At 51.0% G+C, this 15,356-nt stretch overlaps 1 protein-coding gene across 2 annotated transcripts in view; it reads left to right on the top strand.

Moving 5' to 3' along the window:
• Positions 1–5,717: 5,717 nt before the first annotated feature.
• The window catches only part of SPOCK2 (SPARC (osteonectin), cwcv and kazal like domains proteoglycan 2), a 29,646-nt gene continuing 20,007 nt past the window's right edge, over positions 5,718–15,356 (top strand). Inside the window, exons 1-2 of one of the 2 annotated variants that reach the window (XM_033209426.1) lie at positions 5,718–5,833; positions 6,198–6,670. In XM_033209426.1, the coding sequence (XP_033065317.1) occupies positions 6,482–6,670 (189 nt within the window). In that variant the 5' untranslated portion in view covers positions 5,718–5,833; positions 6,198–6,481. The remainder of the gene's footprint in view (positions 5,834–6,197; positions 6,671–15,356) is intronic. The other variant, XM_033209425.1, reaches the window with a different exon arrangement.

The following is a 15,356-nucleotide window of genomic DNA, read 5'->3' as shown; positions in this document are numbered from 1 at the left end:
CTCAGTTGTTTGCCTTTTTCCCTCTCTTTCTCTCACAAGTTATACAGTGAGGTTTTCCACAGGCTCTGTGACACGACAGCATCATCACTCTGGTGGTTAATGGAATGTGTGTTTGTGTATTTCTGTGTTCTCTAGAGTTTTGTAAGTTGGTAGGTATTGGTAGAATTGGAAAGTTTTTTAAATTTAAATTTTAAAAAATTCCTTTTTTTCGTGTGCTGTGGTAGGCAGACATAAAGTGTTCTTTCATGAGGTCTGTATTCCAATTTGGAGGACATTGTAGCTCTAAGGAAATACAGTTTTCAGGGCTGTGGTGGAAGAGGGAGTAACAGTTTTGATGTAGAACTTTTATGAAAAAGCAAAATGGTAGAGAGCAACAACAGTAAAAGGGTTAGAGTTAGGGTTAGAAAAGAATTTTTCTACATTCAGTTTCCCTCTCACCAAATGATAATGGGGTAAATGTTGGAGGATTTGCTGCTGCTGTGCTTACAATCAAACCTTCCTTCATATTACTGTTTTGTAATTCATTCTACACTGAAATAGTTCATTGTACCTAACTGCTCCGGCCAGCTTTTGAGGCACTGACTTCACCCTCAGTTCCTCTAAGAGGAAGAGGGGAAAAAATCTCTCACTTGCTACTTCACAGAATTTGTGTTGTTATACATGGAACTTTGTTATGGAGAGTAATTTTTATTTTAGACACATTATAAATGTTTCTTGTAATGATTATTTTTAAAGCGAGCTCTAGAGTTTCCAAAACTGGGCATTGAGTAGAATCCAGCATCATAGTAATTCAGATTTAGTTCCTGTTTTCCCTTGCACTGTGCTGGAACTCACTGTCCTGGAGCTCAAGGGAACCCAGTGGCACTGGATATTGAGTTGAGTCAGTGGAACACCTGTCAACTTCCATCTTGATACCATAGGGAGCATGAATGTTCAAGCCTATGCTGCTAGAAGTGAGGAAGGTGGCTGCCATTATGGTTTTTATTAACATCTTTTTTTTCTTTTTTTTTTGGTAAAATGTCCTTTTAAATGAAAACAAGTTTACTTTTTGAAAAATAACCAAGTTTATGCTTTGCGCTTTTGTCAGTGTGTATTATACTTCAGTCTAAATCGGAGGCTGAAACCAGAGGTTTGCTTGAGGCCAGGAATTCAAGACCAGCGTCGGCAAACTAGCGAGACCCCGTCTCTACAAAAAAAAATAATAAATGAAAATAAATTTTAGCTTCCAGAGGTAACTACTCCCTATACATTTAGACATATATAAAATATGAGAAGTTAAGAAATTTTTTCACAAATAATTAATATTAGTGGAGTGCTCACATATATTATTTTTTGTACATTAATTCAATCTTTACAATAGCCCACTTAAGTAGGTAATATTGTCCCCATTTTACAAACTGAGGCTTAACAAGGTTAAGAAGTTTTCCTTAAAGTTGGGGGCAGTGGCTCACACCTGTAATCCCAGTACTTTGGGAGGCAAGAGGATTGCTTAAGCCCAGGAGTTCAAGACCAGGCTGGGCAACATGGTGAAACCCTGTCTCTACCAAAATAAAAGTACAAAAGAAAATTAGCCAGGCATAGTGGCATGTGACTGTAGTCCCAGCTACTTCAGAAGCTGAGGTGGGATCAGTTGAGCCCAGGAGGGCAAGGCTGTAGTGAGCTATGATCACATCACTGCACTCCAGCCTGGGTGACAGTAAGACCCTGTCTCAAAAACAACAAAAAAAAATTGCCTTAAGTCATATAGATTGTACCAGTAGCTCTCAAAGTGTGGACTTTGGACTTCTAGGAGTCCCCAGGAACCTTTTAGTGGATGTCTATGAGGAGGTCCAAACTGTCTTCGTAAGAATACTAAGGTGCTATGTGCCTTTTAAACTCATTCTCTCACGAGTGTTTAGTGGAGTTTTCCAGAGGCTCTGTAACATGGTGACATCACTCTGACGGTTAGTAGAATGTGTACGTGTGTACTTTTGTTTTCTAGAATATTGTAAATTGATAGGTGTAGGGTATAAATGTATGTGTTTTCAGAGATTAACTCAGTTTGCTGCTAGTGCTTCTACTGTGCTCTTACTAGCTATTTTCATTTATACCTGCTGCTGAGTCATGACCACCCAAAATCTACATGTTGAAGCTCTAACTCCCAGTTACTCAGAATGTGACTGTTTATTTGGGGATTGGGCTTTTAGTGGGGTGATTAGGTTAAAATGAGGCTGTTAGGGTCAGCCCTAATCCAGTCTGTCTGGTGTCTTTACAAAAAGAGGGAATTTGGACACACAGAGACACCAGACTAGTGTGTGCACAGAGGAAACGAGGACACAGCAAGAAGGCGGCCATCCTGCAGGCCAAGAAGAGAGGGCTCAGAGAAACCAGACCTACCAACAGTTTGATCTTGAGCTCTGAGCCTCCAGAACTGTGAGAAAATAATTGTCTATTGTTGAAGCCACCCAGTCTGTGGTACTTTGTTACGGCAGCTCCAGCGACGGATACGCTTGCTGTAATGCGGAAGCTTATGTGAGACTCTTGTCTTCCTCTGAGCCAGACGCTAAAGAGATTTGTAAAACTGTAAAACAGTGCCACTGTCTTACTAATTTGGGGGAGGGGTAGAGACTGTTGTTTTTCATAAAATATTCTGTTAATATGAAATGGTTACATTTATTTTAAAGTAAAAAAATTTAATTCTTTGATTTTCAAATACAGTAAATATCACTATATATATAACTCACCTAAACAAAAGTTCTTTGGGGTCCTCAATAATTTTTCAGTGTTAAGCGCTCCTGATGCCAGAAAATTTGAGAATGGCTACACTATACTGTACTTCCAAATGGGATCCTATTAGATATGATCTATATAATGAGCTTTTCTCACCCAGCAAAATAGTGGATCACACTGGTCTTTAATAGATACAGATCTACATCATTATTTTTAATGTCTGGACCAGTAGTCTGTTATAGGTATGTTTTATCCTTTAATGGCTAATGGGCATTGAATTGGTTTCCAGGATGGGCTATTATGAACAATTATCTTTGTGCATTTATCTTTTTGTGCTTGTGGGGTCATCTAGAAATGGAATTAAATGGGTTTTAAGATGTATTCAGGCCAGGCACGGTGGCTCACGCCGGTAATTCCAGCACTTTGGGAGGCCAAGGCGGGTGGATCACATGAGATCAGGAGTTTGAGACCAGCCAGACCAACATGGAGAAACCCCATCTCTACTAAAATACAAAATGAGCCGGGTGTGGTGCTGTATGCCTGTAATCCCAGCTACACAGGAGGCTGAGGCAGGAGATTTGCTTTGGAACCCGGGAGGCAGAGGTTGCAGTGAGCCGAGATCGTGCCATTGCACTCCAGCCAGGGCAACAAGAGCGAAACTCCGTCTCGAAAAAAAAAAAAAAAAAAAAAAAGATGTATTCCATTTGGATTTCTTATTAGGAAACTAAGGTTTCTCTTCTCTGTTTTAGAATTGCTAAATATTAAGTGCAAACAGAAAAATGTGTAAAATATATGTACCACTTAGCACATATACCTAGCAGCTCCTCGTGTTTGGGGCCATTGTCTTGAAAAGGCTGACCTGCCAGTAATTCTTTCAAACATTAGGAAAACCAAGCTGGGTGTGGTGGCTCATGCCTGTAATCCCAGCACTTTGGGAGACCGAGGAGGGCGGATCACCTGAAGCCAGGAGTTCAAGACCAGCTTGGCCAACATGGTGAAACCCCGTTTCTACTAAAAACACAAAAATTAGCTAAGCATGGTGGCGGGCACCTGTAATTCCAGGTACTTAGGAGGCTGAGGCAGGAGAATCGCTTGAACTTGGGAGGTGGAGGTTGCAATGAACTGAGATCGCACCACTGCACTCCGGCCTGGGCGACAGAGCAAGACTCCGTCTAAAAAAAAAAAGAAAGGAAAACCTTTTCTTTTTCTTTTCTGTTTTCTTTTGAGAAAGAGTCTCGCTCTGTTTCTCCCGCTGGAGTACAGTGACACGATCCTAGCCCAGTGCAGCCTTAGCTTCCAGGCTCAAACAATCCTTTCGCCTTAGCCTCCGAGTATCTGGGACCACAGGCATGTGCAACCTGGCTCATTTTTAACATTTTGAATAGAGATAGGGTCTCGCTATGTTGCCTACGCTGGTCTGGAACTCCTAGGCTCAAGCCATCCTCCTGCCTCTAGTCCTCCTAAAGTGCTGGGATTACAGGTATGAATCAGCACACGTGGCCCTTTTTTTCTTCCTTGTAAACTAAAACTATTGGCTGTTTCCTACAAGTTTTACATCAGTCTTCTGGAAATTTGGGTTCTTCTTCCTAAATAGCATTACTATTGGCTTCACTAATGCGACTGGAATGTTGTTGATTAGCTTTCGACACAGGACTAGTATTGACCCAGCTTGAAGGTGCTACAGAAGGCGAGTCCCACTGGAGAAGCTACCTGGGACTGTGGGAGCCATTTTAACCCTCAGAGTCTGGAGACAGCTATTGTCATATTGATGGGCATCTTGACAGCACCTTTCCAAACTCTTCATTTAGCAACTTTGGTAACTCTGGAAGCCCCTAAGATAGCACAGGAATGGGAGAGCTGTGGTATCTGGTACCTATCTCCTAAGTGCCTTAGAGATATATAGTTAGCTTTGCTAAAACACATGCGCACACACACACACACACATACTAGGATTGTAGGATTGAGATGGTGGAAAAGGTGGCAAATTTTCATAAATTTTCAGAACTATGGGACACCGTAGCCTTTTCTTCCCAACCAGAGGGAAGACTAACTTTTTAAAAAATGCCTATTATGCCCAGACACTTAGTATGTAATTTTGCTTGCACTTTACAGCAATTTTAATGGTGGTATTACCATTAATTTTAGTTAGAAAATAGGTAATTGCTCAAGAATCTAGCCAGTAAGTGGGATTCTGTCCCCCAGTCTCCATGACAGCAAGCCGTGCTCTCCCACTGTACAGTGCCAGGACACACCCAGGAAGAATGCTTTATTACTGTGAGATGAAGACGTCAATGGCCAGGGCCTCACTGCAGCACCACCACTAAATCCAACAGCAAAGGAAGCAAGAAAACACAGAAAGGGAGCTATTGTTTTCTGTTTTCCCAACGAGACTCCAGCCTGAGCCACTGAGGCATTCAGAGTTCCCAGACAGGCCAGATTCAGGTGACAAGGAACCTTGTAAGCTATGTTTTTTCCTACTGATTAAGATCATGTTTTTCATTGCCTTTTAAAATTTTATTTTTTAGATCACAGCAGCTAAGTCTTTTTAAAAACACAGTCTAGGCCTTGGGTCACAAAAGTTCACTAACTATGTTTTGTCCCATTAGATGATGTTTCCTCTTTAATGTATTTGTAATGTAAACCTCTCCCCATTTCTGCTGTGATCTTGGGACTGTGGCCGGCCTCCAACCTTCCCCGCTGGTATGTCAACATTTAAATCTACAACCAATAAGGAGGGTCACAGTTTCAACAAAACACCTTAAACAAAACCAGCACCCAACCCCCCCCCCCCCCCCCCCCCCCCGCCCACCTCCCAGCTTCCCCAGTGGCTTATTCAAACTAACTTGAAGTCAAAAAACCGTAAGCAAATATGCCTTTTCCAAATTTGCAGCCTCCAAGGCAGATGAAATGGTCAGACATTTGCCTTTTAGGGTTGTTCTAGGAAGAGCTAACAAAAAGGGTGACAGCCCCTAAACAGCTGCTTGGGGAGGAGGACATCTGCCTCTGTTTCACCAGCCACTCAGTGCTCAGGCCTTGCTTTGCGCAACGCGGTGCCGCTGGGGAGCAATGGTTCTGAGCAGGCAGTTGTTATACGGCTTTTGTTTTAACGAAGCCACCCATTACGGTAGAGCCATAACTCCAGGAAGCCAGCTGTCAGGGTTGCGGCGCAGGCCCTGCGGGTGGGAGGCAAGGGGAGAAAAACGGTGTCTGGCCAAATTCCCTTTCCGACACCTGAGCCTGGCTGGCTTTGTAACCGGAGAGTTTTGCGCCCTTTCCCCCATCTTCCCCGGGGAGATCCTGGGGCCCTTCTTGCTCTCCATCCTTGGAGGGAGCTCAGGGACATTTCGGGATTCTGATTTCTTGGTCTGCAACTCCCTGTGTGCCAGGCTGGGCTGGGCCCCGCTGCGGCTGGCTGGCGTTTGGCGCTCTCATCCAGAGAGCACTTCGCTTTGAAATCTACCCACTCTTTTTTTTTTTTTTAAAACCAGGTATGATGATGTCAAACGTGATGCTGATGCTACAGTTACAGCCCCTGCTGGCGCAGCCTCTCTGATTCTCTCTCCCTCTCCGCGTCCAGTGCTGGGCTTTTTCAGAGAAGTGCATCTCCTAACCAGGTCACATTTCAGCCACGACCCACTCTCCGCCAGTCACCGGACGCAGACTGCGGGAGGAGGGCTGAGGACAGCCGCGTGCTCTTCACCAGCAGCGGGGTGGGAGGAAGGACATTAAAATACTGCAGAAGTCAAGACCCCCAGGTAGAACCCGGACCACGATGCGCGCCCCGGGCTGCGGGCGGCTGGTGCTGCCGCTGCTGCTCCTGACCGCGGCAGCCCTGGCCGAAGGTGACGCCAAGGGTCTCAAGGAGGGCGAGACCCCCGGCAATTTCATGGAGGACGAGCAATGGCTGTCGTCCATCTCGCAGTACAGCGGCAAGATCAAGCACTGGAACCGCTTCCGAGACGTGAGTCCGCAGGGCCGCCCGGGCAGAGGCCCGGGGTTGCGGGTTAGGGGAGTGAGCTCCAGGGTCTGCGGGAGTGGCCGCCGCACGTCGCAGCCCAAGGCTCCGCCGCCCGGCCGGCTAATTACACGGAGAGTAAACAGTACGGGGGGTCACAGCCTGGCGCCCCTCCCCTGTCCCTGTGGCCCTGGCCGGCGGCTCTGGGACCCCCCAGCCCCGGGACCCTCAGCCCCACATCCGCCCGACGCTCCGGGGGCGCGCTCTCCGGGGTCGCCCCTGCGGGCCGGGAGCGGGAAGGGGTGCGGGGCCAGGGGAACCCGGGCTCTGGCTATGGCTGGACCCCGACCCGCTTCCCCGCTGCGTTGTGCGAGCCGCCCCCGGGCCTGTCCCAGCCACGGGGATGCTGCAGGCTGCACATACGGGGCACTGCAGCACCGGCAGGTCTGGGTGGGGCCGGCAGTGAGGGTGGCATCGGCTCGCGCGGTGCCCTCTGTTCCCACCGTGGGCTTTGCGGGAGGGGGCAGCAGGGGACGGGAGTGTGGCCAGGGCTCTGGGTCTGGGGTCCCAGCAGCCTTCCTAGGCGAGACGGTGGAAGGCGTGTCTGTACGGGGGTGGGCTGGGGTTCCCGTGCAGAAGGGCGCGCGAGGACCCAGGAGGGTTTTCCTGGACCAGTCTTTCAGGGGGGAACCCAGCTGGGAGCTAGGGGAGCAGCTCGGAGCCGCAGGAAGGCTCCGGACCCGGTGGGCTTGAGAAGCCCGGGAGAGCCCAGAAGCTGGGTCTGGGGGCCCCCGGCGGGCGCCGCCCGAACCCTGGCGTAACCTTGGGCCGAACTCTGCGGGGTGGGGGCGGGGGGACGGCTGCGGCACTTTTGTTTACCGGCACCTGTGGATCAGAGGGGAAGTCGCAGGCGGCGGCCCGGCGGGGCCGGCTCCTTCCTCCGGGCCGGGCCGGGTTGTGGGCTGGGGAAGCAGGGGTGAGGCAGGGCGGGCGGAGGGTGTGGCTGGACCCCGAGATCGTTGTGGGTGCTGTGGGGGATGGGCCCGGATGCGCCAGAGGCGACGCCGGCTGCTCCTGGCGACCTGGTGCTCACCATCGCCCTGACCCCAGAAAACTTCTAGGACCCCGGTGCTTACTCCTCCTTCCCCAGATTCCCTCGTCGGACCCACCCAGTACAACGCAGGCCACACCATGACCTCTCCGGTTTTCTCTTAAATTGCGTGCATCCACAAGTTCCTTGGAAATTTGTTTAAAACACACTTGCTTCATTGGCTGTCCAGCCAAGTCATGGGAAGAGGCAGAGATTTGGATCTTTTTGTTACCGTCAGACAAGTGACTGTTTCTCCCCAAAGTCAAACTGGCAGGTTGTAATTCACAGAGGACAGCAGGAACCACGGGTAGCCAGGTCTCCAGGCTGAGTGGCCGGGCCCCCATGGGCTGCTGATCTCCGCCTTCGCCCCACTTGCGACCTGTCCAGCCGCAGGAGCCTGAAGCCCCGCGAGGCCTTCCCGAGGTACCTGCAGGCCCGGCGCAGATGAGCCGCAGTCTCCTGCCGCCTCCTGGGCAGCAGCCCGGCCACAGCAGCGAGGGGGTGGCAGCCGGCCGGCCCATCCGGAATCCATGTGTCACTGGCCTGGGCCTCCCTCCGACTCACTGGCTGTTTGATCTGCCAAAATGAGACCAGTGAAGGTCAGAGGGGAAAAGAAATGCTTAATCAGAATAGGAAAGGTTTAAAATAAAAGATTCCTCCTCCCCACCTCCCTTCTTCCACCTGCTTCTAATAGCCAGCTCAGTGGGTGAGAATAAATGACTTACTGCTTGACCCCATGGCACTGGGCTGCCCACCTGTCTCCCTGTATTGGTGCCAACCACTTCCCCCTTCCTCCCATGCTCATCAGAAGAAGGGCACTAGATTTGAAAGTCTTCAGGACTTGCACATATAAGATTTATGGGAAAGCTTTAGGTGTGTGTTGATTTTGGTAGCCTCAGGCTTTTGTAGGGCAGATGTCCTCTAAAACCCCATTGAAGGTAGTTCTGGCTGCAGGAGGACAGGGTCAGGGAGAGAAGTAGGACAAAGAAGGCTGGGCAGGAGGGCCTGGCCCTGGGGATCTGTTGACAGCCTCTACAGAAAGGCAGGAAGGAGGCTGCTAGCTCAGAACCACTGCATTGCATAACTCTAGGGATGTCACAATAGAAATGGCGCCCCCTGAAGTTGTGCAGTGCACAGACAGCATACAGGGTCCCCACCAGCAGTAGAAACGTATCCCTCTTCTGCCAGAAGAAGCCCTACTTCCTGCCTAAGGGCTGAAGGCACTCTAACTGGGCCCAGTAGCAACGGGCTTTATATTTCCATTAGGCCAGCTCTTTGGAAAATATGCTCCTTGGTTCCTCAAAGGAGAGATGGGAATTTCATTTGAACCCCTTAAGGGTTGCAAGGTTGAACTGGGACTTTGTTCATAACCTCAAAATGGTACAGGGCCCCTCATTTGCCCTAGTAGGGTGGAGGCAAACAGGAGGAGTGGGATACTCTCAGGCAACAGGATTGGGAGGGAAATGCCTCATTAAATGATGTGGACAGAACTGAAGGGGGAAGTTGAAGGAATCATGTTGAAAGGGTCAGGAGAATGAAGAAGAGCAAGAAAACTTGAGGAGTTGCTCCACTTTGGAATTGGCCAGAGCTGGTTGAGAGGGAGCGCAGCTTAGCATCTTTCTCTGAGCACCAGGATTATAGGGAAGGCAGGATTTACCAGTTGAGTAATCCTCCCCTTCAGTGGGCTCAGGGCTTTCACAGCCTGCGCCTGGGTAGATCTCTTCTAATGCTGGGTGCTGGACTGCCAGGGAGGAGGGGACTCTGGCAGAGGGGCAGGGAGGTTGTGGACTCCACCTGTCTCCCTGGCCCACAGATCTAGCCATGCCCTGCCCTGGGCAGTCCTGGGCTTTTCCAAGTCCTGCTGCCCGATGCTCCTACCTCCCAATTCACTCCCTGCACAACTGGGTGGAATTTAATGCAGGTCTTTGGAACAAAGCATCTAGCGCCTAGAGGGATGGACACTTGGAGGAGACAGGTCCATTACACAGCATTCTTCAGGGCAGGCTCCACAGAGCTTGGCTATGAAGAACTGACTGTTTTCTTTCTTCTTGGTTCTTCTCTACTTTGTATTCCACTTCTACGAAGTTTTCATTATATTTATGAGTGTCTTGCACAGTGCTTGGCACCCAGGAGGCACACAGTTCATATAAGTTGAGTCTCTGGTGTAGTGAGCACTCATGTCTGCCAGTCCCTATGGAAAACACTTTAATTTGAGTGGTCTCTTGTGCCTGTCGAGGACCTGGGAGATAGTTATTGTTACTTTACAGACTACCATTTTATGGTTGTAGAAACTGAGGCACACAGAAGTAACCTACCCAAAGGTCAAATAGCTAGTAAGTAGCAGAGCTGAGATTTGAATCCAAGTCATCTCACTTAATTTTGCTTTTCAGGGAATTCTAGGGCTCACCCTTAGCAAAAGTGAGAAGGAAGGGTCTACCCTGAAGAACAAAGTCTACCCTGGCTCGTGTCCTCTGAGTCTTCAAGGATGCCCTGAGTAGGAGTGTCACCTCCTAGGAAGGTGGGCCAAAGCCCCCAGTGTCTCCAGCAGCCTTCCCATAGCCTGCTCCCCACCCAGGCCTAGCAACACTCCAGAGGCAGCTCTCCACCCAGGAGGCGCCGGGATGCAGTGTGCTGGGACAGCTCTGGCCTGGGTGCATGTTTGGACTCTGCCACTGACTGGCCCCAGGATACCCGGCACATCACATAACCCCTCTGAGCTTCGGTTTCAGACTAGGAAACTAAAAGGGACGCATAAGCCTGAAGGCACCTTGTCAAGGGGCTGGAGGGCTTCCAGGGCAGGTACTGTGCTCCTCCCCCATGGAAAAACCACCAGATGGGCCCTCATTTCTGCGGCTGGCCCACACCATGCCTGTCCCTGTGAGAAAGACGTTACTGCACGTTCACTGTCACTCATTTACTGCAGAGCTGAGCACTTCCTGTATGCCAGGGACTTCATCATGATCCTGGGGTCTGGTCCAGGGATATTGTTACCTGCTGGCTACGTATGAGTCTCATGTGTTTAGGAACACCAAAAAGGCAAGGAGCAAGTAGCCACAAAGGGGCTCCCTCCTGACCACCCCTCCCTGCTCCCCACCCCACACACCTAAACCAGCGTGAGTGTGGGGATGTGCTGCGCCAATGTCTGTGGGTAAGTGTGGGTGTGTGAGAAGAACCCAAAAGTGGGTCAGGATGGATTTCATAATTGGGGTTTGGGTCCTCTGCCAGATAAAGTGACTAAAAACAAAACAAAACATATAACAACAACAACAACAATTGGGGTTTGAGAATGGAAGGGTGGGCCTTTCCCTGACCTCCCCTCCACCCCGGCTTCTAACTGGAGTAGTGTCAGCAGAGTGATGGGCTCTTGAACACCCAGCGAGACTCCAAGTCTGGGAAGAGAGGGAGAGAAGAGCCCTCTTTGCCTGGAGAGGCTGTCCTATGCTACTCCAGTCTTGCAGCAGCCTGAGAGGATGGGAAGCCAGCACCCTCCCCTCCCCTTCTCGAAGAGGTCAGAAGGCTACCTGGAGCACAGAAGAGCTCTGTCCTACCCTGAGCCCCAAGGGCCAGAGACAGTGCTCTGCTTATCTTCCCAGGGAGGGGATAGAACTAGTTGTGACCTTAGGGCAGCCACTTCACCTTTCTGGGCCTTGATTTTCCTGGTGGTTTAGTGGGGAGGCGAAACCAAATCATCTACAGAGGCTTTAGCATGCTGTGACTCCAGGAAGAGCCTGGCAATGGCCTGGCCACTCACAGGTATACCCTGCCTATCCTACCACACCACCACCACAGGCTGGGCAGCAAGTCTTTGGGTTTAAGGAAGAGATTCTCTTTTTTCTCCAGAGAAAGTACCTGTGACCAGATTAGGGGAGGGTGTATATTAGCTGGAGACCAAGAAATCTGAGAAATGGGGCCTAATGGCATCTTGGGGCAAGCACCAGGCTGAGGACGCACGTAGCATCTCTCTTAGTTAGCTAGTTAGCGTGGGCTGCTGTAACAAGATACCAGAGATGGGGTGGCTTAAACAACAGAGATTTATTTTATCCTCACACTTCTGGAGGCCAGGAAGTCTAAGATCAGGATGCTGGCAGACTTGGTGTTTGATGAGGGCCCTCTTCCTGGCTTACACTTTTCTCATTATAGCCTCACATGGCAGAGAGAGAGAGAGAGCATGAGCTCTATGTAGCCTCTTCCTTTTTTTTTTTTTTTGAGACAGGGTCTCACTCTGTTACCCAGGTTGGAATGCAGTGATGCAGTCCTGGCTCACTGCAACCTCCACCTCCTGGACTCAAGCGATCCTCCCACCTCAGCCTCCCAAGTAGCTGGGATCACAGGCACACACCACCACACCTGGCTAATTTTTGTATTTTTTGTAGATAGGGGGTTTCACCATGTTGCCCAGGCTGGTCTTGCACTCCTGGACTCAAGGAATCCACCCCCTTCCGCCTCCCAAAGTGCTAGGATTACAGACATGAGCCACCATGCCAGCCTCTAGCCTCTTAAACAGACCCCGATGAGGGCCCTACCCTGATGGCTTACCTAAATTGAATCCACCCCCCCAAGACCCCGCCTCCTAATCAACTCCCATTGGAGGTCAGGATTTCAGCATTTGGGTTTGAGGGGACACAAACATGCAGTCTACAACGCCATCTCTGTGCGTCTCCTTGCAGGAGCAATGTGGGTCTTCTTAGAGTTGTGGATGGGAAAAATGTATGCCCAGGCCTAGGCCTGGATACAGAATTTAGATACCACTGTGCCCAGCCGCAGTGTGCAGACCTGGCCTGGCTGTGGCTCTTGAAGTGTGCCAGCCTCTGACCGCCCAAGGGCTTGGCCAGCATCCAGTTGTAGGTGTGGCTCCTTCCTTGGGGTTCCTGCAGCATTTATTGGCCATAACTCATTTGGCACAGGTTTAGATGCCACCTCATAGCATCACTTAAACTGCGGGCTGTATCTTCAGAGTCCTCCTGCTGGTATTTGTAATGTATGTTTGTCACATTCCTCCCATCGTAATCCCCTGAGGACAGGGTCTGGGAACAGACTGCCTTGCATAGCTTACCACCCCATCCCCAGAGCATTGCATAGGGTGTTTGGCACACAGCAGGTGCTCAGTGTAAACGTGTGTACTGTGGCATGTTAGAGCCAGACAGGATCTCATCCAGCTCATTCTCTGCACTCCTCCCTCTCCTCTTCAAGTAGTAGTGCTGTGGGTTCAAATAAAGAGGGGCTAGGGTGCTGGTCTGACTGTGCTGGTGATTTGGGGAGATCTCTTCCTCTTCCTGAACCCCAAAACATTGGGACAAACACAGCAACATGCTCAGCTCCCTGGATTTCAGTGATTCATTTGTGGGATAAGGGAGTGAATGATAAAATGAAGAACGACTGTCCCCAGGTGTCCCTGTCCTTCAGCCCTCTGTGCCTGTCCCTGGCTGCAGCCAGTCTCCTACTTTATCCTGTGGAGAGGGTGCTCTGAGCCTCTTCCCCACTCCCACACCTTATTATGCCCACAGAGTGTGCCAGTTACCTATCAGACATGTGGATGGTGGGGACAGGGCTCCCTCGGGTAGAGGACAGCTTCTGTAGGGCGGGGCATGCAGCCCCCTCCTGCTCTCTGCCCTGACACCTGCCAATCTGTCAAGGCTGCCCTGTACAGAAGGGTAAGCCAGACCCCGCTGGTGTCTTACCTCTGCCTGGATGCAAACAACTTGCTCCTTCCCTGACCCCTTGTCCCCTGGCACAGGGCAGAGGATGCAAAGAGTCTGAAATCGTTCAGGCTCCTATTCTGCTAATCTCAAAAGGTCTCAGTTTGGAAGAACTGGGGGAGCAGAACCCTGGAGGCTCAGAAGCACTGAGCCCCACATTTCACAGGTGAAGAAACAGGGCCAGCCAGGCGTGGTGGCTCAAGCCTGTAATCCCAGCACTTTGGGAGGCCGAGACGGGTGGATCACGAGGTCAGGAGATCGAGACCATCCTGGCTAACACGGTGAAACCCCATCTCTACTAAAAAATACAAAAAACTAGCCGGGCGAGGTGGCGGGTGCCTGTAGTCCCAGCTACTCGGGAGGCTGAGGCAGGAGAATGGTGTAAACCCGGGAGGTGGAGCTTGCAGTGAGCTGAGATCCGGCCACTGCACTCCAGCCTGGGCGACTGAGCGAGACTCCGTCTCAAAAAAAAAAAAAAAAATAAGAGAAACAGGGCCAGAGAAAGGGCAAAAAAAAAAAAAAAAGAAACAGGGCCAGAGAAAGGGCAGGCACCTGCGACACCGCTCCTCTTGCGGCCCGGGGCTCTTTCCCTGCACCATGGCCTGTGGCTCAGCTCCAGCCCCGGGATCTCCCTCAGACCTCCCTGGGGCTTGAATTCTGACCCCCATCCCCATGTTCCAGAAGGGAAACCAGGGTCCTGAGGCAGCTCAGAACACAGCCCTGGGCCTCTCACTCCGCCCACTGTTCTCTGCCCTTTATGGACTATTGGGGCAGGGACCAAGGACTAGGGCAACCACCAAAATGCCACTGGACCAGCAGGGAGGTCAGGCCCCGGGCATCAGGTGGGTGTTGGCACAGGCATACCTGAGCCCAGGCCCAGCCCGGCTCCTGGCACGCGGGGAGTGATGATAAGCACATTTTTGCCCTCCAAGGAAATTGCTCTGAGGGCAGAGGAGGTGGGAGGCTGGAGTCTTCTAGATGCCTCTCCTTCTGTTTATCCAGGCCTAACACAGCCTCTGCCGCTGCCTCCAAGAGAGAGGCAAGTATTTATGCCTGGCCCCTCTGCCCCCCACCCCTCCTGCCCAGCCACCCCCACCCCCTCGCAGGGACGCTGCCTCCCCAAGTGCCCTCTCCCGGGCGTGTGATGGGGTGTTAATCCTCAGCAGAGGAGGATCCCAGGTGTCACCACTGGGCCCTGCCTCGCTCTTTTCTGGGTCCTTCTCTCTGTGCCCTGTGGCTATTTCCAGGGAGGGCAGGAGAAGGCCACAGAGGCCAGCTTCTGTCCAGTCCTGGGCCTTCTTCGGTGGACTGGCCTCCATCACAGGCTCCCTTGCCTGAGGAATGAGGCCAAAATAATGGCAGGTACAGGGCCTCTCAGATGCTGAGCCAGGCCTGGCCCACTTCCATTTTTAGAGATTCTTGGTCTATTAAAAAATGAAGAAATCCGTAACAAGGTTAGGGAAGTGGTGGTGTATTCAGTCTTATGATGACCGTCTTCTTTCCGTCCTCTTGCTGTGCTTCTGGCTGTGTGGCAAGTGGAGACAATGTCGGACACCCATATTGAGGCCCCTTGTAACACTGAGACCCTACAGAGCCTCTGCCCAGCCCTGCCCCTACGCTCGCCGGGTGTGTGCCAGAGAACCCGGGGTTCAGGCGTCCTGTCTCGTGTCTTTTGAAAGTACAGAGCTTCAGTTCACAAAGTGCCCTTGCAGACATGATTGCTTGGCTTCTTCTGTAGCTCAGAGGGGAAGGCAAGGGGGTCATCCTTATTTTACAGCCAAGGAAGCCAGTCCAGCAAGGGAAGCAACTCACTTGCTGGCAGTCAGTGGCAAGACCAAGCAGAAGCCCAGGCCCCCGAATCCTTGGTGGTGAGGGGTGTAGGGGGTAAGGTCTCCCTGTCACACTG

This window comes from Trachypithecus francoisi, unplaced genomic scaffold (genome assembly GCF_009764315.1).
Source record: "Trachypithecus francoisi isolate TF-2019V2 unplaced genomic scaffold, Tfra_2.0 Lachesis_group9, whole genome shotgun sequence".
Classification (NCBI taxonomy): domain Eukaryota; kingdom Metazoa; phylum Chordata; class Mammalia; order Primates; family Cercopithecidae; genus Trachypithecus; species Trachypithecus francoisi.
This window is presented reverse-complemented; position numbering and strand designations above follow the sequence as displayed.